General features: G+C 38.8%; 2 protein-coding genes across 3 annotated transcripts in view; one reads left to right on the forward strand and one right to left on the reverse strand.

Moving 5' to 3' along the window:
* Nucleotides 1-16,954, forward strand: part of CD226 (CD226 molecule) — an 18,721-nt gene extending 1,767 nt beyond the window's left edge. The window contains exons 3-6 of the mRNA XM_042464426.1: nt 7,555-7,917; nt 12,875-12,977; nt 14,036-14,087; nt 16,220-16,954. Of these exons, the coding sequence (XP_042320360.1) occupies nt 7,555-7,917; nt 12,875-12,977; nt 14,036-14,087; nt 16,220-16,372 (671 nt within the window). The 3' untranslated portion in view covers nt 16,373-16,954. The remainder of the gene's footprint in view (nt 1-7,554; nt 7,918-12,874; nt 12,978-14,035; nt 14,088-16,219) is intronic.
* An 875-nt stretch (nt 16,955-17,829) lies between these two features.
* DOK6 (docking protein 6) overlaps nt 17,830-25,736 on the reverse strand; it is a 299,546-nt gene continuing 291,639 nt past the window's right edge. For both annotated transcript variants that reach the window (XM_042463443.1, XM_042463442.1), the window contains one exon: nt 17,830-24,397. In XM_042463443.1, the coding sequence (XP_042319377.1) occupies nt 24,258-24,397 (140 nt within the window). In that variant the 3' untranslated portion in view covers nt 17,830-24,257. The remainder of the gene's footprint in view (nt 24,398-25,736) is intronic.

Here is a 25,736-nt window from a genome sequence, read left to right on the forward strand (position 1 = left end):
TGTCTGCTGATAGAAAGACAACTCAAAGGAGCTCAGTTTAGCTTTCCTCAAAAGGGAATTCCAGAGCCTGGGAGCAGCCACCAGGAAAGCCTTGTCTTCTGTTTCTGTTAAGTGTATTACCATGAACATATCTTGGGAAGGGGTTCTCTTTGCCCTGCCAGTTATGATTTATCTCTTTCTCTAGCAGTCTATTTGCTTTCAAATTCCTAATCAAATGACTTTGTTATCTCTTGCACAGGACAGGACATTGCACTAGATGTGATTTGTTCCAGCTATATAATTGTGTTGTGTTTATTCCTACTATGATGTTAGAACAATACTTTAGAATACTGCTTCCTGGTTCTTTCTGCAAATATAATCAACTTTTCCTCTCAGCAAAGAGATTTTAGTTATGCATATAACAGAGTTTGAAAACATTTATACTTTTGAAATGAAAAAAGAACTTTGGGAAGAGTTTCTTCCTGATGTTTCGCCAGCATCTGAAGATGCCAGCCACAGATGCTGGTGAAACGTCAGGAAGAAACTTTTCTGGAACATGGTCACATAGCCTGAAAAACCCACAAAAAACTATGGATGCCGGCCATGAAAGCCTTCAACTTTGGGAAGCAAGGAATATAGAATAGAGACAAGTCTCTTTCTCTGTGTCTTAACCCCTTTCCCTTTCCCTGTGTATATGATCCTCTCTCCTCCTTAGAAAGTGACTTCTCGTCTTCACTTACCCCATAGAATACTGAATGCTGGGGGTGGAGGTGGGTAAAATTTCAAACTCTGTGTAGAGAAAGGTTCTGGAGAAAAAATCTGAAACAGGTAACCTTCAAGTGAGGAAAAGTTTTCTTTAGCTATTACCGAATAGTCAAGTCTACATGCCATGAATTTGACTGTCTTTTAATCCTATTTTGGAAACCTGGCAGTACTGCCAACACTGTTTCTCTAATGACCCATTTAAAAATAAAAGTAATGAAGAAACGCAATACATTGTGCATTTTCTGATCCTAAAGTGACCTTTTTAAGCAAACAATATAGCTATTGGATTTGGTTACTCTGATTTGCAAGTACAATTTATTCAAAGTCTGTCAGGCAAAAGCTAAAGTCAGGTAAAAAAACAAATCAATAAGTAAATATATTTATTTATTTATGACTATAACTGTAATTATAACTAGGAGCATAAGCTTCAAAGACTTCTGTTTATAACTATAATACAACTTCTTTCACCCAGTTAGCCTCAAAGGTGCTACAAGATCCCTTGGCATACTGATCCAGACTAGCATGGCTATGTCTTTGAATTCTATAGCTAACTATGACTATAACTACAACAACTATATAACTATAGTTATATATAGTTGACTTGTAAAACAGTGTGGAGGAATTCTGCATTACTTTCTGGTAGCATCTCTGGTTTTTATTCTCTTTCACATCGGTAGATTACTGCATTCAGCCAGGGAAGTAAAGTCCTAAGTGCATTAATCTCCCACATGCTCTTTAACACTGCAGATTTTATACCTCCATTTAAATGAATGTGTCTAATTCATAATCAAACGCATGGATCAGTCATCTAGAAGTATCTTTGGTCTGGCTGCCATGTGGTTTTGTCAGTATTGTCAGCCAGTCTTTCAAAGGCTCCCAGGATGCACATGATTCGTGGTTCAGTTTAAGTGAATTCCTAACTATGTGTACAATTATTCTCTCCCTCTCTTATGTCAAATCTATGTTAGCTACAGAAGAGAAAATGCATTGATAGAATTGCTTCTTTTGTTGTACAGGGAAGCTACATTAGGTGACCAATTATTCCATCTGCTAAGCCAGCTGTTTAATTATGGAAGCTGCAGTGTGTATATGGCCAACCTCAAGCAGTCAGCCCTTCTTAACTGTACCCTTTTATTCAGCAAGATCTGTTATATTTCATTTCAGACTTTGAATAACTGAACTCCTAGACACTGGGTCCCCAGTCCAAATTGTTAACATGCCCCTATGAAAAGTCTAAGTAGAAAGGCACATATTGGGAGAAAAATTGTCTGTGCCTCAGTGAAGGATAAAAGCAATTAGATGTCCAGCTTCAGGAACTCAACAGGAACTGGATGCTTGCCTCCTGCAGTTGAAGTCAAAGTTGTTTCAAAATGTTTGTCTGTTTGACAGACATAATATTTGTCATGTTGGGTTGAATTCAGTATCCTTTCATTGATCAGCCGCGGTCAGTAATATATTTCTGACAAGTGTAAAAGACCAGGAAGGCATGTGCTGTAACCTCATTACAATTTTGATGTTAGTACAGCACAACTCTCCGCCGCAACCAGAGATAACTCACATTGGTACGATGTAGGTGTTTCCCAGTTTTTCATTTAGTGCTCAATAAGTGACAGGGATCTAATGATAAGAAGATATAATTTATGAAATAACTGAAGAAAATCTTCAGAACTAACATGAGTGTAACAGATGTAACAGATTGAAATGTTATCAATTTTTTTTTAAAGGAAGATTTGAAATTACATGGTTTAGAATCAGGCAAATCATTGGAAAGCACAATTCTGTCATCAGTTCATTAGTGGAATTGTTTCTGCCTGTGCATTGTAAGACCATTTTTTTTTTTTTGCTCTTGCAGACTTTTAAAAGAAAAGAGGATGGAAATGTGTTCAAGAATATCTAGGCATATGGTCACTCATGTTTTTTGAATAAAAGATCCATTGAAACTAGTACTGAATGTTACATGGGAAATCCAGAATCACATTCCACATTTTGCTGTGCAAAAAACTCCTAAAAACAGTATGACACTGTTTCATAAAAAACCAGTATGTCACATACCCTACTCTAGTGTCAAAAGCAACAGATATATTGGGAGCACTTTTAGCTCCTATTGCATTTTAGTTTTTAAACAGAACTATAAGTGGCAGAAGTTGGAAGGTCACTCTTTTACAGCTACATTGTATATCTGCAACAAAATGTAACACCAGAGAACTAAAATGTGCCTCCATGGTACATTCAAGTTAAATGATTACCCTAAAATATAGTTCAGACCAATCCTTCCTATTCTTTGGGTTCTTACTTGGAGAGTGATAAAGGCCTGTGATTGGGCCTTGATTGTATCATCACTTTGGCCATCTTGGAACATTTGGTACATTTAGTAGTTAAAGATGGATTCTCTCTTGCTGGATGGTGAATCTTTCCCAGCAGATGTTGGTTCTATCATGAGTCTGCAGCTGAAGCCTGGATGTTTGGAGTCCTTTGCTAAAATGAAAGAACAACATTATTGAGAAAACTTTGGTCTTCTGGCCAGTAACTGGAACTTTGGGTGTAGCCACACTACATAAATAAAGCAGTTTGACACAGCTTTAATCGTCATGACTCTATACTGTGGAATCCTAGGATTTGTAGTTTGGTGAGGTATTCAGCTTGGTCTGCTAAAGAGCTCACCAAGCTATAAATCCCAGGATTCCACAGGATAGAGTCATGGCAGTTAAAGTGGTGTCAGAATGCTTTTTTTGTGCAGCATGGCTGCACTCCAAGTTATTTTTCCTCATGCAGCTCTGGCCATAAGACCATGTTAAGCCCTGTAGGGACCCCTAGACTGGTTATGTCTTGCTCAAGGCAAAGCTGTAGTGAAAGAGGAGCTTGAATTTTTGTTCTCTTATTTAGAGTAACTGCTGCATCGTGCAGTGCACCACAGGAAATGAGTGCTCTATCAATGATGGCAACTTTAGTACTGCTATTGGAATGATGACAGAAATCAGCTAAGCCATCAAGCTGGATTTGGAAATATGAAAAATGGATTTGAAGTACATATGATAGTCAAATTTCTATTACTATGTACAAAATGTCTATCACTATGCAAAGAGCTATGTGATGTATGCAATGCAGGTCTCCACAATCAGGCTTATGTGTAATGGGTCAGGATTTCAAGTGATGGTAATTGTTACATTTTGTAAGGACAGTTTCAAAATGACAGCAATATGAGGTGGCTAAAGGACAGCAGGGAAACAAGAACCAATCTCTAGCTTTCAGAAGTTGTAATTCTGGAACAGATGGAACTTAGGACAGTAGCCCTAAAATGATGTGTGCGTTATCAAATGAGTGGAGAACAGGTTTCATGAAAATGCTAGCTACTGTTTATCTGCTGAAGAAGAAACCAAGTCTTATGTCTGATAAACCAGACGATTAAAGTACAGTGGTGCCTCGGGTTACGAAATTAATTCGTAACGCGGCCGCTTTCGTAACCCGAAAAGCCTTCGTAAGCCGAATTGCCATAGGCGCTAATGGGGAAAAGCCGCGATTCCGTGCGAAAAAGCCGAAAAAAGCACCAAAAGTTTTTTCGTAACCCGAAAAAACATTCGTAACCCGAAACAATAATTCCCTATGGGATTTTTTCGTATCCCGAAAATTTCGTAACCTGGGTATTTCGTATCCCGAGGTACCACTGTAACATCATGTTATAACCAACAAGAAGAATAACAATCTGTTATTATCATTTTGTCCATTATCATGTTCATCTTTAGAAGATGCAATAGTTTTTCCTAGCAGACTTCACCTTTGGAGCAGAAAGGGTGTGGTGGCAGCTGCCTGTTTGGCTGTGGAGGGATGCCACAGCAGCCAAACTGCCCAGCATCCCTCTGCCCCAAAAAGAACCCAGAAAAATTGGGTTCTTTTTGTGACAGTGCTGGCAGCAATGTGTATATACTGCACATCCCTTACATCAAAACAGTGGTGCCTGTGTGGACAGGATGCTGCCATGATGCTGCTGTAGATACACCATAGAATTTGGGAGCATGCGGTTAATGCGCACTCCCAAACCCTAGTATCGGTGCTGCTATGAGCCTTTTGGCCCGTCTGTACCGGGCCGTAGAACAAATTGAGAATTGTATGAGATGCAAGGACAACCCATCTTCACCCTCATCTCACAGTACACTCATCCCTCCGCATTTGCTGCTTTGACTTTTGCAGATTTGATTATTCACAGATTTTATTAATATGTTCTCTCTAGTAATATTTAGATCCTCCAGTGCAACTTTATGCTCAACTTTAACCAAAAGTTGCACTGAAGGACCTAGAGATTTCTAGAGAGAACACTCCGCTAGGCATTTGTAGCTCTGCTAGTGCAATTTTATAGTGAATGTCTGGCAGATGCTGACCACAGTGTTGCACTGGAGGCCCTAGAGATTCCTAGAGAGGTGTTCTTTCAGGTAAAAACATAGTGTTTTTGTTATTTGTGGTTTTCCCACTGTCACAGGGGTCCTGTGCCTCTAACCCCAGTGAATGTGGAGGGATATGTGTAGTGCCTTATTGTCCTTTGTGATGCTCTTCACATTTTTGCTTTGTTAAAAGAAGGTAATGTTATTTTTGCAGTTCTATAGGTTAAGAGACCAGTAGTTGCCTGGAAACAGATGCAGCACTGATTGCTGTGGAGTAAAGCCTGTGAGACAGTTCAGGATGAGAAGCCATAATTTCTAGTTAGCTCAGTTCAATGAGGTAGAGAAGCCAGCGATGACATTCTAAACCTTTGACTTTTGAACTTCAGAAGAGAGCTGCATAGCGACACAACAAAATCTTTTGAGAGGTGTATGCTGTTAAGGACACTGTCAATTTGACATACATTTAGCCCTCCATACCCACAGATTCTTTATCCACGGATTCAAATATCCATGGCTTGGAAAAATTTACACACACATACACACACAAAAGCAAACCATGATTTTTGCCATTTTATATAAGGAATACGATTTTATTATGCCATTGTATTTAATGGGAGTTGATTTTGTGGATTTTGATATCCACAGTCAGTCCTGGAACCAAACCTACTGGATATCAAGGGATCACTGTATTAAAGACTATAAACTTTATTTTCAGGATATTTTTTAATCTGACAAGTATGAAATCTGCAGGCATCTATAATATAGATTCTGTTTTGTTTATTACTCAGTGTGTGCTCGTTATCCAGGACGTTTTCCAGTATTTGGCTAGAGAAAATGGCCAGAATCCCTTTAGGCAGTCACAATTGCATCCCGTAATCACTACAAACTATCAACCAGCCAGGAAGCAGCCATTGTGATCAATGGCAGTCTGTTGCTCAGGAAGCAGCTGGCTGACAGCCCCATCTCTCCCCTGTGCAAGCGATCTCTGGCATGAGGGGCAATTGCTACAGGGATCCTACTTTTGCCTGTGGTACCAGAGATCACTCACAGGAGGGGAAAGGGACCATCAGTGAGCTGCTTTCTGATTTGACAGGAAAAAGACTCCTGTTGATTGCAGTGGCTGTTTCCTGGTATGTGGGGATGGGAGGATTGGGGGTTGGGATGAGATCCACTGTAGCATTGCATTTATGCATGCATAAACCCTCATGCTCAAAACACCCATGTATATATTTAAAGCAAGTATGAAACACTGATGTTTAAAAATGAAGCAAAGTAAAAAACAAAAACCTCAGAATTCAACTTTATGGGTTCATCTTGACTGATATATCTGCAACAGTTAGACTACATGTTGGCACCTTGGTGCCCACTTGGGGCCTTTTCAGCTACACAATGATAGTGTTACCTTTCACTTCAATTGCCATGGCAGATCGTATGGAATCCTGGGTTTTCTAGAAGTCTGTGTCTAGGAATCTTAAATGCTGCCTAAACTGCAAATTCAGGATTCCATGGGATGAGTCCTGTTTATTTGACATACTCCAATGTCTAGAATTTTTTCAGTCACATGCTCACTTTAACTCCAGATCACATATTCCAAAGGGACAACCATTGGCTATATGGAGTGACAGAATGCAAATAATAAATTTATACACACATTGTTTACTATGGAATTGTGATCTATGTACTTTGTAACCCGCCTTGATCTACCAAGGAAAGGCGGGCTATAAATAAAGATTTTATTATTATTTATTAATTCTATGATAATTTATCCTACATTGATGCAAAACAGAAATGAGTACCAAATATGCCAGTATTCTAATTTGGAATTGAAATCTTGAACTTTGAAATTCTAAAACTGGCTGAGTAGAAAATCTGGACTACCATTACACTTCTTAATCTGATACCAAAAATGTATGAATTCAAATCAGAATAATAATCTTGTTGGGACAATACATAATCACAGCATTGCTTCAAATTTTCCTGATATTCAAATAAGTTAATGTAATGAAAAAAGAAAACCCCATGCCATCTGCCTTGAGAATTGGTGTTATGTTGATCCATTGCAACAAGCACAGGTTTCAACATGTGAACACCATATACATCAATGCATGGTACCACTTTAATGCCTCAATTTTTTGAACATTTCTAAAGTTTTATCTACAAAATTTCAACTATTTTGGTGCAATTTCAATAAATTTTCAAATTTGGGATATTTTGATGAACATTTTTAAAACCTTTCTTTGAACAAAAACAAACAAACAAAATTTACCTTTGTGCAGGGCAAAAATCATGCAGCACTCAACAGTTTCTCACCCAGTGTCATGAAGTACGGGGACACCATTTCTCTTCAAGGAGAATGGCAGTGAAGGAGATTGGTATTATTGTTATATCTTTTACAGGTAGCTTCATTCATTCCCTTTCTTGTTTTCTATTTTGGCAGATGAATTTAATTCCCGAGTCTTTTTGGATCCACATGGTATGGAAGGTTCCCTGGTTGCTAAACCAGGGGAAAAGGTTACTATGACACACTGGCATGGACCTGACATTGTTGTGAATCGAGTGATATGGGAAAGGGTCCAAATAGACCACGTGGACCTCATAAGCCAGTGTCTTAATTCTGCTATGGCAATCCATGGCTCTGATTACCCAAAGCGGGCAGAGATACATTGTGCCATCCAAGCAAACAGCACTCTTGTTCTCTGGAATGTCACAGTTTCTGATTCTGGGATATATCGCTGTCATTTCATTGGAGAAAATGGTAAAAATGCAACTGGCTGGACAAAACTGACTATTAACAGCAATGGTAAGTTAAGGGAAGGGATGGGGTGCCATAATGGAAAATTTAAGAAATCCCACCAAAGCTGGCAAGCATATATTTACTAAAATATAGATAAAATTGCTTACGTGTTAGCACAAAATATTTATTTGAAAAGGCTTTCTGGAGGCAGGAAGAGAGAAAACCACAATGTTCCACTGGAATACTTTAAAAATAGGCAGGAAAGAAAGAAGACAGATAAGTGTTAAAGAGGAAAGACTGCAAGGGAAAGATGTCAAACAAAATAATTGTTGCTTTTCAGCATGTCTTTGTAGCCAACTTTTTTTACATAATAGGGAATGGAGGAGAAATAAAACTGGATAAATCTCTTTGAACAGTACCGTCTCACACACGTTGCCTTGAAGATATGACCACACAAAGAAATGTTTGAAGTCTTGTCTTTTGAATTCTAGAAAGGAAATTAAGAAGCAGCCAAAACAGATGTGGACACATGTTGTTTGTTTGTTGAAGTGGCTTTCACCACAATTATTTTAATGTAGAAACCACTTGGAGTTAATGCAAAGGGCTCTTTGAACCTGTATACATGCTCTAACATGCTCTAGACAAACTCAGATCCATGGTTCATTTATCCCTGTATTATTTATTTTTATTGGCAGCAGCTTTCCAATATGTCTACTACCTGAGATCCTTTTTGGCTTTCTGGAGTTGCCATTGATTAGGCCTGAGACATTTTCTGTGCAAAGAAATAACTCCTTCACTAAGTTAGGGCCTCAAGCAAAGAGTGTAAGGGAACATCATGGAAATATTCTTCTTCTTTTTAATGTGACATTGCCTATGACACCCATGATCCCCCCCCCTTTCTGGTTACAGATGAGTAAATCTAGATAATCCTTCAATATTCATAATTGCTACTTAGTCACAATTGTAACATTATGGTAATGATTGTAACTTCACCACCCCCTTTATCAGGCATCACTGTGTGGGGAAAAGGAGGTCCATCACAAATCAATGATGTTTCCATCAGGTTTTGGGAGTGGGGTGGCATTGGGCCAAGAGAGGTTATTTAATTAAATATACCTAACTATGCAGCTGATGTAGAACACTGACTAACACCAACATCAGCAGCAACAACCTATTTTTAGTAGTATCTCATAGTCAACTTTAAATTTGGATAGCTCACTGCTTTCTCCTATGTCATTTACGTCAAAAGATTGAAGCCAAATAAAACAGTCTTATAAAAAAAAACCCACCTAGGGTCTGAAATGCTACTGTCCTCCAGTTCCTATTGTCCCCATTTATCATGTCCAATGACCAAAGATAATGTTGGGCTGCAGTTTAAAAACATCTTGAGACCCTTAGGTCTCAAGGCTGCTCCAAAAGCTAGTGACTGCACAAGTCCAGCTCTGATTATGTGTTCTTGTGCATTTCTGAAAATGGTGCCTTGGAGGTCTGGCTTTCAACATCCCACCTAGCAACCTAGATTTCATATCCAGGACCTTACAATTACGTTCCCCACTACTCTTGTTGCCAAACTGTACTATGATCACAGATCACACTTTAGATATGTTCAAAAGTAGAAAGAACTCATTTTCATCTTCCAAACACAATCTCTGCAAAATCCTTGCAATCTAAGGAGGTTTTCATCTTCTATTCAGTTTGTGTCATGGGAAGCCATGGGTTCTCCAAGGCTACAGAGAATGCTACTTACTTATGCTTGAGTGACAGAGCTCAGGAGTAAATGGCCAAATGTTTGATAGCTCATCATGTGACAGATCTTGATTGACAAAACAAACGCAAGGGAAACCACATCAGACATGCAACATCTCCTTGGATGCAAAGTTACTTTGCCTGGTTTTGGTGTTTCTCACTGTCACAGCCCTGGTTCTGCATACTCTATATACTTGGCAGATGTTGTAAACCTCTTTGTGGCAAGGTAAAGAACAAGCGGTTTAAACCACTCATTAGGCTTTAGGCTGCTGTAACTGTCAAGCTTGTCAACATTTCTACTGCAGACTTGCAGTTGAGGCAGTGAAGGTTGAAACCACTCACCCACAACATTTCTGGAATCCCGTGAAGGCAAACAACAGCAACCCATCAATATAAAACTACTATATTATTGGGCAACACTTAAGGGAAATGAATCTAAGGTTCAGAACATGCTTTAATAGGCTCCTGTTTTCCCATGAAGATAAGACAGAAGTAAACAATGTGCCTCTGGCTTACAGAGCTTGGTGTTTTTTTTAAAAAAAGAAACTCTGGATATTGCATTAAAAATTAGTAGCTGTGCTTGACGGGAAATACTGAAGATGAACAAACAGCAGGAGGTCATGAGTCACAACAAAGAACCTTAAGATTTCACTGGTAGTGCTATTGCTTTAAAACTGGGTTGTATAGCATGTGGGTCACATGCACCTAACTGGGCATTTTAGGGGTCCCTGTGCATCTCCCTATGTTGTGGACAAATGGTAGATTCTGGGAAAGTCCAGTGTCAGTCCCCACCTCCATAGGTTGTCCATTAGATCAGGTAAAGTAATAGCCTGTTTAAAGGTTGGGATCACATGCTAATGAAGGCCATTATGACCAGCCCTTGCTAACTAGCTAAACTAAGCTGTACATAGTGGGAGTGATCTGCTATGCATCATAATGGCCAAAACAACCCATTTTTGCCTCTGCAGAGGTTTGGTTGAAAACTGTTAAAAATCACTCTTGGTTGGTGGTTTCCATGTCTTACTGAATCTACTCTGGGTTTTGCTCTTAGCAGTAAGTGCATTGGAGACCCATGGACATTAGAGTCATATGTTGCTGCTGTGCTTGGATGACAGAAATGGCTCGTGTGAGTTGCGACACATGACAAAATGTATGACGGGTTTTTATCTTGTCCTTGTCATGTAGAGCTCTACTATAGCTCACTCCCATATCAACTGGTAGTGCTAGGACTTCGCAACACATCACAGACACACGAAGAGGGGTTAAGACTAAAGCATAGAGACAGTTTTCCTATACTTTTCATATCCTTCAGGTGCCCAAATCAAGTAGGAGAAAGTAAACCACCAATGTGGGGTTTTTTACTTAGGCAATCCCACATCTGCCACCAAACGAAGAGTTTCTACCCTTTATATGAGGGTTCCAAACTTTAGCCCATTGCTGCAGTCATCTGATTTGAACCCTTATCTCACCGGCTATGGGCAATCCCATCAGTGTCACCAGCTGTGAAGATTCCTCTCAGGCAATCCCACTTCTGTGATCAAATGTGGGGTTTCTACCTTTTAACCCACCAACTGTGAAGACTTCCATGGTGCTCATCCAAGGTTTTTATGAGGATAAAATGCGAGAAGATCCTTGGTAAAGGTTGTCACCATCTCCAAGCTTTAGAGATTTTGATCTCTAAATATAAGTCAAATGGAAGACTTTTTCAAAGCATGGCTTCTTTTTCATTTAAATAAGTATATGAAACAAGAAACTAACATTCATGTAGATGGTTATAGAACTTCTTATTTTTATTAAGAGATGGTATTTGAAGGCTTTTTCAAAATATAAAGTGAAGGCTTTATTGTTTGCTTACAGTACAACAGTCAATGAGTCTTAATATCCTGCCCTCTTCAAGAGATGACAATCAGGGATATTCTGGTTTTGCCCAGTGAAAGTTATTGATAATTAAATAGACACAGTGGCAGCAGGGGGCTTTCTCTTTCTAAAACCTCTTGAAGTGAGATGACGATGGTGAGCTTATTTTGAATGTTATTGATGGCTGATAAAATAATATTATCAACTCCTTGGCCTGGATTGCATTGGATGCTAGTGGAGTATAAAGCTTTGCAACCTATTTACACTGGAGGTGAAGTGTGCTGTTTTTCTCCCAGCTACAGAATGGCATCCATATGACACCTGGTGCACATATGCAACAGTCAGTGGTTGCTTGTCCACCGTCTGGTTGCTTTTGCATAGTTGGGAGGAAAAATATTGCACAGGAAGGTACTAGATATCTTTTTGGGCAGTATTTGAGAAAGGGTGTATGCTGGAATCCACCAAACAGTGATACCTTTATTGGCTAACCGAAATGCACAATATACTTGGGCAAGCTTTCAAAGCTCCACTGGCTTCTTCATCAGGCAAGAAGTTACAAAGTGAACACTGAATGTGCTAAATGGCCTTCACAGCTACCCCTGCATATGTTCTGGTATGTGCTGGAGTAATCATTGGAGTATTATGGGTTTTGCCTCCAATGCCACTCTGTTCATTCGCACAATGCAATCTGCAAAGTCATAATGCTCTCGAATGAACAAACGAGGCACTCCAAAATAAATATGGTACAAAAGGCATCCCATAGGAGGTGTGCAGTGAAAATATTCATGGATGCAAGTTTAACCCTGTCAGTTTTGAGTCCTCAGAGAATATTAGCTTTTATCAACCAGCATCCTACCTAGTCTGATTTTTTATTTATTAAAGGTTTTACAAAAGGAGGTGATTAGTCAGTGATTTTTTTTTTTTACTCTTGGGAGACTACTGATTACGCTTTTTAAATTACACACTAAATCCTGGATATTATTTTGAAATTCTTCATTGACTAGGGTTTTTATATTGGGCTGCTTGTTATGTTATGCCAGTACAGATAGAATATGCTGGTCCCCTTATTATCTGAGGTTGTTCAGAAACTGAAATATCTCCTCAGGTTTCTCCCAGCTGAATTCCAGTTTTCAGACTATTAGACTATCTTTGTGCCCAACTGCAAATAAAAAATAATAAGTATATTTGTTTTTAAAAAGTGCGTGTGCAAGCTGTGCACACACAATAGTTATGTGTGTAGACCAGTGGTACACATTTGACCTTCATTGGTTCTGCTTAGGAGCATGACACAGGATGCCTGCAACTCCATCAAATTGTCAACAACAACAACAACAACAACAACACAAATCAAAAAACAAAACCCAAACCTATTTTTCTTTGAGCCAGACTGTTAATGTTATCTATTTTCCTTTCTTTTTAGTCCCTTTGATTTCTGTGAAGTATATTGTTTTAATCGCTGGTGCTGCCATCATACTATTAGTAGTAATCTCAGCCATTGTTGTGACTATTCTTCAGCACAGAAAGTAAGTGGTTTATTCTGCACAATGAAGAACAACTAATATGGGCTCAATATATATTTGCTCACTTGATTTATAAGGTCTTGTCTGTGGGCAGAGAATTTAAATTGTTTTAATTCTTGATGTGAGCCATCTTCGGTTCCAGGCCGGGAGAATGGGGGGCTGTAAATAAAATGAAATAAAATCCTGATTTTTGTATAGTAGTAATATGAAAACAGTGTGCGCGTTTATGCTTCCTCTTCTAGCATTGGAAGTTATCCTCCTCAGTCCTTGTTCTCAAATGTCAAGAAAGCATTTGGAGTGGGATATGTCAGTGTGAGACCCATTGCCCTAAAGATGTTGTTGGATTGTGGCTCCTTTTATTCCTTACCATTAGCAATGCTAGTTAGGAGTGATGGGAACTGCAATACCTGGAGCAAGAGTGGATAACTGTTGGAGGCTTAGAGCCTGTATTAGTCCTCTTGGACTGAACGCCTTCACCACACTGCCAGCACACATCCCCAAAACATGCCTGGGTGCTCCCCAGAACTATTGAGGGGCATGTTTTAGTCATTCTGAGCTCAGAAAAGGTCTTTTTCTTCAAAACAGGATTGGCCAGAAATCATTTCCAGTTCACTTCCAGTTTTTAAAATGGCCTTTCTTGGGCCTAAAATGTCCCAGGGGGTAAAAATGTGGCAAAAATGCCCCCCCCAATCCCAAGAGGGTATTTGATCCTTGGAGATCTTGCAGGCTATAAAAATGAGCCTAAGGGCTGCACATTACCCACTTCTGATCTAGAAGGTCATGGTTGCTTTCCCTTGGTTTAGAAATGGGAACTGTGGTCTTACCCTGCTGATTTACATAAAAGAAAATTGTTTGTCCCTTTCTGCAACACAAACCACTTTTTAGCAGAGGTACCATACAGAGTTGTAAGTTTTCATCTACTAAGAGGTGATTGAACAAATAATTAGGCACTCATCTAAAACTTGACCCATGCTGATATCATGTTGATATTTCAGTGAAACCTTTGTAACACTTATGGTAGCTATCATACTTACAGTAATACTCTTTTTGCATCTTACCAGAAAGGAGAAGAAAAGGAAGAAGATGAAGGCCTTCCCTACTGTTCAAACCCAGGTTAGCCTAGCTGGAGACACTCTTGCTAGTTTCCATTGTTGTTGTTGTTGTTGTTGTTATTGTTATTATTATTGAACATTTTCAACATGTACAGGGCAGGGGGGGTCAAAGTACATGAAAACAGCATCTTCTTCAATGACACATGCCAAACTGAATACTTGTTAAGAAGCAGGGAACATTTTTGGGAAGAGTGAGGGGCAAAGGGGGCCCATAAATTGCTGTTCTATTTAGAATTCAATTATGTATCACAATTAAAAGCAAAAGTATGGACCAACCGAACCGCTTCACAATAGAAAGAGTATGTATTTTGGAAGAGTAACAGTTGTTTGAAAAGCTAGGTAGTGAACTTTTTACATTCTGCATTCATTGCAAGCTGACCAGACGCAATTTTGTTTATGATTTGTCCAGACCAGATATTGCTCCTAATGGATCCTGTCATGGCACTGTAATAAAATAATATTTGCAGGTCATACAGGGAATGTCATACATTCTGTCATCGTTTCTCTCCAGAGGAAACTCTGTCTGAGCAAATCCTGTTTCATTCTTCTTACTCCATGTACTTAAACACCCAGATTTTGATGTTTGGCTTGCACATAAAGGAACTGCTCTATTAGTCTGAGAGGCTGTGGATTTTGCTTTCGTCTGGCATTACCCTTTCCAGTAACAGATACTTACAACAGCATTGCTTTTCTATTCTCGAGACATTATTAAGCAGTGACAATTTGTGCACTGATGTGGCACCGTTAATGTTGGATGAGAATTAGAGAGAAGAAGACGTATGAAGGCTATAGATATATGTGGTTTTTAAATATATCTATATCTATATTTGCAGCTGCTAGAGACCAGGCAACTAGGGGAGCCTTTTCCACTGAGCATTATCATTTTATATTTTATGTTATGTTTCAAAGGTAAAGGATGAAGCACACCTGAAAACATGTGTAAATGCCTTACATGAATGAATATCTAAGCAATATTTAATATATTTTTGTTATATCACTACCAGAACTACTACATCAGGATTAATGTTAACTCATTTCAAATGTGGTAGTGATCGTTGGACTATGCCAGGAGACCAGGGTTTGATTTATTAATTGGCCATGGAAACTCACTGGGTAACCTTGGGTGAGTCACAAAGTCTCAGCCCCTGAAAACCCTGTGACAGGTTCATCTTAGGGTCACCATATGTTAGAGATGACTTTAAGGCACACAATAACAAGAACCATATCACTTTTGTGAACTTCAGAAAGTCTACATGTTCAGAAATCATACTGACACAGAACTGAGCAGATTTGTTACAGTTTGATGCTGTTCCAAGACCCTTTTGTTTTATTGTCAGTAGTAGCCTCACTTGTGTTGTTAATCCCAACTAGAAAAGACCCACTGAATCAATGAGCATTTTCTATATGTTGACTCACCATTCAACCATTGATTCAGTGGTTCTATTCTAGTTGGGGATAATCAATAGGATTTAGGCCAGCAAAGGCAAATGAGACTGGAGATGGTGGAAGTAACTATGGAAAATGGTCTGAAAAGTAGTAGCCAGAACAACAAATGAATTTTAAACCACAGCAAAACAAGATGGACATTTGAAATGGCTATTTTCCCCTGGTAATTTGTTTAACCATGATAATTTGTTTAACTCTTAAATACAGAGCAAGGGCTGAAGGATTTTTGGTGCAGGCAAAGATATAGTAGAGCAGTGGCAGAATCAGTATTCCATGCAGGAGTAAGCTATGGATGATGGTTATGGTGCTGTGGGTATATCAGGAATGGGGAACCTCTGCATATTCTTGAAATCCATCTGTCTTCAACTCAAGCTGACATGACAGAGGGCATAAGAATATCTGGAGGGCTCCTACTTTGGAAAAAAAGCAAATTATTTACCCTTATTTACACTTTGGAACACTGTAAACTGGTTGCTACAAGGAGGTAGGTCAATAGGTTCCATGAATTTGGTGCAGAACAGTTCCCAGAAAACTCAGACACATCAGGGATAGACACTGAAGTCTGCCAGTAAAATAATTCTGTCCTTGAACTGAATATATGAAAAGCATCTCTCAGCTGAACATCTATTTGAAAGGTAGTCCTCTTTTGTAGAATCACTCTTTACAGATACCTTTCTATTTTTCTAGCTTTCACACAACTATGAAGAATCTGAATGCCATCCCAAAAGAAAAGCAAGGAGAGGACAAAATGTGGCAGTGTCTGAGACAACAGAAACACCAGTCTATGTGAACTGCAAGAACATTAGAAGTATTTTACACAGATCGGATAAGCAAATGTAAATTCTGAGTGAATGAGCTAGCCCCAGAGATGTGTGTTGATTTTACCTCTGGAAGACTTACCTTGATGCTGTCTGAAGGAATGTTGATGTGCTGGGCATCCTTGAGGCTGGCCCTGGGGCTTCAGAGGACTTTGAGCAGCTGCTTGGAGTACATGCTTATTACAGGAGTCTCACAATGGCAATGCCATCACAAGATATCAGGCAATAACTAGTAACTGTGCTGGATCTTTAATGAAATCTCATGGGACCAGAAATCCTATGAGATTTCAGACAAGATTATTCAGACATATATGCTGGCCATTTTATAAATTGGGGTGGGGAACCCTTTGACAAGGGAGTCACCAGCTGTCTGGATGGATGCAGGTGACCCCTTCACCTGACCGTTAGGGCTACTCATACTAATTGGCTGGGAGTAAAGTACTAGACAGGTGTGGCTGGCAGCCCTGCTGGACCACTTACCAATCACAGAACCACTGGGCCTCATGTCCCCACAACCTGAGGGTACATAAATGTGATTGATTTATGATTATGGTTATGGTACCTGTAATATCATTAAAGTTATGGCCATCTTGTTGACCCACAATACAGTGTCAAGCCCATTTGTCCTGGTGCAACAACTTTTACTGTGAAATTTTCTACCCTCCAGATTTTATGCATTTCTTTGGAACTGAAGAAAATTCTTCACATATGTAAAATAAAAAAATGCATGAAGACTTTAGGTATTTATTAGGGAATAATTAACACACACAGAAAAATAATGTTTCTGCACAGAAAATTGGCTGCAATAACTGTTTATATCAGAAGAACTTCAAGTCTGAAAATAGGTGGACTAGAACAATAATGATAGGGTCTGATAATGAGCTTGCATTTGTGTTATGTCCAAGTATCTAATGATCAAATGTCATCTCCAGTATGGCACTGGAAAGGCCAAAGTGTAGGATGGAGGTCATGGAGGGCATGCGCGGGCCATTACCAAACAGAGAAGAAGTTATAGCCATTCTTCAGACTTATCAATTGATGAGAGCTTGTCCCATGGTCTGAGGGGAATCTAGGTTGTGGCTTGACAGATATTCTCTACAAAGGAATATAGATCACTGGATCCAGGGTTAACAGTCTGTTCTGACTCAACTAGTTCCTTATTGCCAAACACTTAGCATGCTTCTTATTATGGCATGATAGAATAACAACAAAAACCACATCTGTTTTCAAACCCTCTTTGAAGAATATTCCCAGTATTTCAGCCATTCTCAGTGTTTCAGCCATTGGTAGTAGTCACACATAGGATGAAAAGAATTATATGAGCCTCATTAGCTCTTGCACTTCTAAATTATTTTGTTTTATATCTAGAAAGCATTCTTTATATATTTTTCTCTCTCATATAACTCAGATGCGTCAACGGTCTGTTCTGCGCAAACATTTCAGCTCTGGAGAGAAAAACTTGCACGGCACATCTTAGCATTTGTTTAATCTGGTTTTAATTCAAATCTCATAAATGCTTTGGTTCACAGGGAAAACTGGATCATCACATCACACAGAGCAGAAGAGCAGTGTATTTAATTCTTTCCATTAGTAGAACAAGAAATAACAGTAAATGTACCATTCAGTCAAAAGAGAGCATCAGTGAACAGCAGCTGAATGCCGTTTTAAAACAGCTGAAACCCACTTTGCTCCATACACACTTAAATTACTTTCTATCCATGACAGATGTTAGGGCAGTCTTTCTTTAACTGAAGTTTCTTGCTGAACTAGATATGAATGACATCCCTCCACCCCAATTGTTAATGATTCTAAAATTGGGGTTTTCTTAGTGCACTGTATTTGAAAGTGAGATTCTTTAAGTATGATGAACCTCAACAATTCATTCTAGCCTAATATAAGAATATAACTGTTTTCTTAAAAAAATCGAATTGCCATGTGAGAGCAAGTATGGGGCTATTGTTACCACAGTACTCTCTAAGAACCTAAAAAATCACCAGGGAAACAAGAAGGTAGTTTTGGGATATGTGGAATAGGTATGGTTGGTTGAAGTTTTAATGATTTGGGCAATTGATACTGACTTTTATGTTTTATATTGTAAACCATCTTTGGAAAGATTGTAGTTTTGAAAGATAGAGAAGAAATGCACTCCATATATAAATATAACAGCAATAATTAGGCAAGATAGAGTCAAGAAAGGACTTTGTGCCATACCTATTAACTGTGCACTACTAATTCATCATAACACAAACAGAAAATCACATTTTAACTGTGGACTAGTTATCAAGACTAACCAGTCCTACTCTTAGAATAATTAACAAAGATTAGATTCCATCCCAAAGAATGTTAAAAGTTTAGGAAAACTCTCATCCGTTCACTTAAACAATTCTATGATTATTATCAGTGGTCAAAATGAAATAAATTAGAGCCAAACTACATACTTTATAAATGCAGATTGTAGTTATGTCTCTGTTTTCCCTCCCCCCCTTTTAAAAATAAAACATTCTGTCTCAGCCCAAGGGCACCGATCAGGATGTGGAATTTTGTGGACTGGTAGGAGATCTTTAACCTTTGGTGCTCAACAATACCTCAGTCTGTGTTGGAAGCCCCATGCCTGCCACTTACAAGGTGATTCATGTATTTCAATGGAGCAGGTTCCTGATGTTTACTTTTATATTAGGAAAAATAATGTGTTAGGTCAGAGGGGTGGGGATGCAGAAGGCAGTTACTAGCTATTGATGTATCATGAAATGTGACCATTATTCAGCTATCAACTTTTCTGTAAAATGTTGCACTTTTTAGTCAGCTTGTTTGAGATCACAATAGAATTTGGACTTTGAACTGAAGGGTCAATGGAAGATGCCAGCCATCCCTACAGATTGCTCCATCAACTAGCTGGCATGGATGAGTCTGTTGAGCTACTATATCTGGGTACAGAATGTTCTATAGTGTCATGTACAGGTAGGGGGGAATTGCCATCACTCCAAAGTTTCTTTTCCAAATTTAGGAACTTCTTAAATATAGTACAACTACCATATTTTTTTATCTGTCCACAACACATTGGATTAATAATTTGGCTTTATTACATCAACAGAAGCATGTGTTGCAATCACTGGGGTGATCAAGAATCTCATGCATGACTTATTTGACAATAACTGTGGCCACCCAATGATTTCAGATACATCCCTCTGTTATCTTGTATGTGTACAGAATAAACTTTAAGGATAAAACAGCGCAGCAGTTTGCCCAGTCAAATATATTTTCTTATCTATCAAAAAGCAATTTGATCAACTGCACTAGAAAACTGCTTGGAGTGGAAGGAAGTTTATTTGCCTTGGGCAAATTGCATAGCTGTATTAGACATGCAACGGTGTACACTATAGATGCCTCATATTAAACCTCTAGGATTTATGATAAAGAATGATAATGTGCTGTTGAATTTTTTTAATTTATCCTTCACATTGTAATCCCTGTGTGTGTATATTGTTTTTAATGATATAGCAATACATTCTGAAAGCTCTTGCAGCCTTTGGAACACAGCTGTAAGTAATAAAAAAATAACATCTATTTCACCAATCAAAAGGAATTGTGCCCAGTTGCCTTTATGACATGTCACTCTAACAGAATATGCTATGAAAGAAGTATATAAAGATACTCCTAGACAGGGAGGTTATGTGATGCACATTTAGTGTACAATGCTGAACATATGTTATAATGTTACACTTAACTGAAATAATAGGACTAATTTCTAAGCACGAGAAGGAAATATAGTCATCTGGATTACTTGAGAAACATAATATATATATGGATTGGGTATTCTTATCTAGAGAACATATGTTTAGAGTCCAAGGGCATTAGCTTAAATCCAATGGTGTTTTTGTACTAGCATGTGGTCCATTCCACTGGCAGAAATCAAGTTTTAGAGTTAGTGCAAAGGAGGAATCTAAACCAGTTTTATATGGTCCTACAACTTGTTGCACAACAACACAAACTCTGAGTTTATACATTATCTCAGTACAGCTATGCTACTGGAATTTTTCACTCTTCAAATGTTATTTGGAATCCAAGCTAAATTAATGGTACATGCCTGCTGGGAGGATGCTGAGTGTTTATCTAGAGTTATAACTTCTCAATATAATGCAACAATGGTATTAGTGGAAAATATAGGGAGTTTTTCATCCTGTGTAAAATCTTGTTCCATTATTGTTAAGAGATTGCAAATGTTTGGACAATAGATTCATTGTCTTGAACCGAACTTTTTTCTTTAAAGGAAAAGTGTGAATACAATTTAATATTTAAATTAGCAAATGTAGATTACTGCAGATCCCCCAGAGGAATGTTTGGCAACAACCCACGATCAGAAATAGTGTTGGGTTTCACCAAAGAGGTTGCTGCTTTGGGGCCATGCAAATGCAGTGGGTGAGTTAAGAAGAATAAACAACAGAACTTGGGTTCATCAGGGAGATTACATAATTAATCCCATCAGATCACTCCCCAGCTTCATTCAGCAACTGTTCACTGAGGTCTATAAGCCTGCAGCCTTTTAGACTGCTGGAATGGCTTGGGAGAAGAAAAACCTCCCACTACCATGTATCAATAAACATTTAATCAAAGCAGACATTTCTTCCACACCATTTATAAAAAAACCCTTTTTTCAATTCTTCAAACTGCAATAGATAAAACTTGATCTTACAGGGCCAGTGGGGAGGACTCTCACTCTTTTCCGCTCAGCACATCCTGCACTGGTCTGATAAAACAATGAAAGGCAGGAAATTCAACTGCTTGACAGTCTGCTCACAATGTATGTTCCTCCCTCGAGTTTCTAGTGCTTTGGGGGCTTGTTTCCAACATGTTCATTACAATGACCTTTATGGAAACCGAAGTACACAGAACAAAATAATTTCCTTTTATACATTTACTCTTATGCCCTTTACTGTGTCTGTGCCTTTACTAATTTACAACACACTTCATGTTTTGCAATGGATTTTATATAACATCTCTAAAACACAGGGGTGGGTGGGAACCAACCTGATGACTTCCTATCAGAATTACTCCTGTCATTTTGACTGACAGCTCAGGTCTCTCTGAAAGAAGCATTCCATGACAGATATCCTGATCCTTAGGGGGACATATTTTTGTACATGTACAGAGCTACTGTGTTTATCTTGAAATGACTTGCTCAAACCTTTTCAGAGTTGAGAGGTTAGACAATTTATGCAAGAAGTCACAGGTATTCATACGGCCATTTCCCCAATGCAGGTTGACTTTTTTCTTTTCCTTTTTTGGTAGGCTGTCAGAATGGAAATTTCCATGGAACTGTGTTATGGGAAAGTGCTAAATAAAGTTTTCTCCTAGATGAGAGGCAGGCAGCGTAGTTCAGAAACTACATGTGGTGCCAAAACTACTGCCAGGTTACTCATGGAGCATATTTGGAGCACTGGTTTTCATTTTTTATTTTTTGTCTTAAAACCTGATAAGCACAAACACCAAGTATCCCGCTGGGCTTTAGATATGAGCTCAGGACTGGGCGAGCTTTCGTCCTTGATCCTCTTTTGTGTGTACATTGATGACTTTAATGTTTTAGCTTTGGCTACTAAAGCATTATGCAGCTTGGGACCAGGATATCTGAAAAACTATTTGTCTCCACACGTTTGTCTGGATATTAAACCCTGGAAGTGTCCTTTATTGGGGGGGTGGGGGGGCTGTCATACAAAGACAGACGACCTTCTTTGGGATGGTGACTGAATTTTTTGCCCTGAAACGTGAATATTTTCCCTTGACATCTTTGCCAGGCACCTATGTTGATACCACTTTTTTTTTGTTGCGGGGTAGATGGAAGTATTTTTATAGCTTATAATTATGGGTCATAGTTTAATGTGGCTTGTTTTAAACAGCTACTTGTCTATGTTATTTTTGAAAGCAGTTCTGAAAACGTGATCGGAAAGCAGATTAAAAATACGTATTGTTTAATACATTAATTAAACATAGTGGCCTTTTCAGTCAGAGCATCCAATTTCCTCCTTCCTTGCATTTGGGAGGCTGAAAATTGCCTTCTTTAGACAGGCCTTTAATCAGGATTACATTTGGTACTTGGAAAAAAAAATGAATTGGTTACTTGACTAGTGCCAAAGTATGTTGACCAGATTGCTTGTTTCATGATTCTTTTGTTTTTATTCAAAACTGTATGTTTTTTTTGGGGGGGGGGGAGGTGAGGTGTCATTCAAAATGTTTCTTACATTTAAAAAAGTTAGGGTTTTTTTTGTGTGTGTGCAAGTACGGTAATACTCTAAGAGGAGGACAGGTATGGGGCCAATTGTGGCCAGAACTGGAAGGATATGTGAAATTGGAGATGTTAATATTGGAGTGGTGAGAAAGCAGTATTGTTCTGTAACAGTGTGAATACATAGTTATTCCCTGTAGGAGGTACTAACTTGGAACAGCATTTTTTAAATCACATAATGCTTTTTAGGGCTTACTTAGAACATTTCCTTTTCCACTTCTTTTGCTCAGTGGTGTGATTCATTTTTCTTCTTTGGGAAATGACTGAACTGAGCATAGTGGGTCAACAGGAGTTCAATAAACTCAAAAATCAGCTTTACACAACCCAGTTGCATGTGGTTATCCACTGCAAGGGGACAGTTAAAAAGTCAACATTGCAATGATATAAACAGCTGTGAAATTTCATCCTGATTCATTTATGGCTGTACATAAGGTCCCAGGAATAACTGAATTAGACAATAGAAGGAGGTGAGAATAACAACAACAAAAATGCTAACAAAAAGAAGAGCACATCCATTTTGTTAGTTACTAGACTTTAGTAACAAGAACTGAACTTAAATTATATCTTTTCAAAATTGAAGCATCTTGCCCTATAAAGCTATGGGGCATGGGGCTGGCATTCAGTGATGTGGTGTCAATTCTCCCCTGCACAGTATACATAGTTAAAAATATACTGACTGTAAATTCAAACTTGACTATTTAAATATTATCTACAGTGGAAAGGCCTTGTTGATGCTTTATGACAGTCTTCCCCTGACATCTATAATCACTGTTCCCAGTGGGAAGGTGTGGATAATTAGGACCAGAATGTGCAGAGGTAAGAGCAGAATCTGGATATAAAACTTTTGTGTGGAAAATATGCTAGGTAAATGGCCTTTTAATACACAAGACAATCTATTTTCTGAAAGACTACTAAGCATCGTGATACCATCCCACTGACAGATTCTATCTATTCATCTATTTTGTGTATTAGCTGTAGTTATGAGAATCTGCTTAGTAGTCCCTGGTTCCTTCTCAGATTTGCAACTTTAGGCTACAGTCCTGAAGTTACTTAAAATGCATAAATCCCACTGAGGACAATGAGCATAGCTGTGCATAATTGTTGGGAGGATTGCATCCTTCCTTCTGAAGTATTTATTAAAATTTTGTTCATTGAGTAAGAATGACCCAGCTGGTAGCCTGATGCCTAGGATATAAAAGTGGCCACAGTGGTGGATGAACATACATAACAGGGTTGACTGACTGGCAAAAGCCTCACACTGAAAGTGTCACATTATGCTCAGCTTCTCCAGAGCAGATAGTCTTGTGGTCATGTAGAAATCTGAACTGTGCACCATCCGGATTTCAAAGAGAATTCTTTCTTCTTCTCCTTTTAACCAAAAACAAAATCCAACCCAAACACACAGACAAAACCAAATATAAAATTTAAATAAATAAAAGACTTAGATTCTGCCTCAGGGAAGCAGTGATCCAAGCTTTCGGTTTCACTGTCACCAGCCTGGAGACTTGCGTCTTCATTTTTCCCTAAAGATTGTCATCTGTGGACACATAAGAAAGAACCAAGCAGTTTCTCAGGGCCTACAGGCAGCTTCCGCAATCGACTGTCTCTCTGGTCAGACACAAGGTATGTGTCATTGGATGAGGCCTGAGCTGTAGCTGAATCCATAGCTGCTAGACAGTGACAGACGTGGCTCATGCTCCTCATCCTGCTCTGAGGTGTAGCTGGGAAATGTCTGTGCACGAGCCACCTTTGTGGACCCAAGACTATGACCTGGAAGAAGGGAGAGGGGAGGAGGAAGAAAAAGAAGATTAGCTTTATGAACATGGCTATATTTAAAGAACTGAAATTTACACACACTGTGGATGCTAAAAAGATAGGTCTAATCTGCAGAAATAGTGCAGTTTGACACTGCTTTAACTGCCATAGTTCCATCCTATGCTGCTTCACTATCCCCTGCTCTCCACTGGCCATCTAAATGCCTGCAGAGTGGTGCCAGTAGTAGCTGAAAGCTGGGGATATTTAAATCATTCTATGAGGTCGGTTTAGAATTGTGACCTCTGCAAAGACCAAAAAAGAAAAAAGAAAAGAAAAATGAAAACAAAGATTTATGATGTCATATGACTTAATACATCAGAAGTCACAAATAGGATGCCAGCCATAAATTAAAATCCTACATTATCTTTATTTACAAAAAAGTTTGGTAAAGTGAGGTGTGTTTGAAAGGTGAGTTCAGAAATCTCATGTAAGCACTAATTCTGAAGCTTACCCTACATATTTTATTATATTTATTATTTTCTGTACTAGATGGGGAACCCTTGCCTCTCCTGTCAGGCATCTTGTCACTCTGCAGACATTTAGTGGCCAGTGGAGAGCAGGGGATAGTGAAGAAGCATATGGTGCTGGTACTGCAGCCAAAATGTTGTGAGTTCGATTGTGCAGGGTTCCAGGGTGACCCAGCCATCCATCCTTTTGCTTGTTGGGGGCAATTGGTGATCATGTTGTAAACTGCTTAGAGAGCGCTTAGCACTATAAAGCAGTACAGAAATGTAAGCACTATTGCTATTGCCATTATGCCTCATTGTAGATAATGAAAATGAGGCATACAGCAGGGATACAAATCATGTGGTCCTCTATCTGTCATACAACTGCAATTCCCTGCAGCACTAGGCATGAATCCTATTGGTTAGTCCTGTTATATTGCAACTGTTGAATGAATTGTTGAATGGTCAGTCAACATGTGGGTAAATACCAATGATACAGTGGGTTTACTTCAGCTGGATTTGAGCCCTTGCTAGCATAGGCAATTGCAGTGAATGGTGAGAGCTGCAATCCAATAACTTCTGGAAGACAACCTGATTCCCCATGTCTGCATCAGACAGAGCAGGTAACACCATTCTTCCCCAAGGGAAGGAAGACCAGCCAAAAAATCCCAGAAATGCATTTCCAACCTGACAGAAAAATACAATGACAACAACCAAATAATTTATATGTTTTTCACTATTTAGCTGGGGGAGGGGCAAAAATGAGGCCTTTTCCACCCAATTTTCTTCCTTCAGCCCCCTCTCGTCTAGTATTGAGGCGAGAGTGAGACACTGCAAACTGATAATAC

Source organism: Sceloporus undulatus, chromosome 4, assembly GCF_019175285.1.
Source record: "Sceloporus undulatus isolate JIND9_A2432 ecotype Alabama chromosome 4, SceUnd_v1.1, whole genome shotgun sequence".
NCBI lineage: Eukaryota > Metazoa > Chordata > Lepidosauria > Squamata > Phrynosomatidae > Sceloporus > Sceloporus undulatus.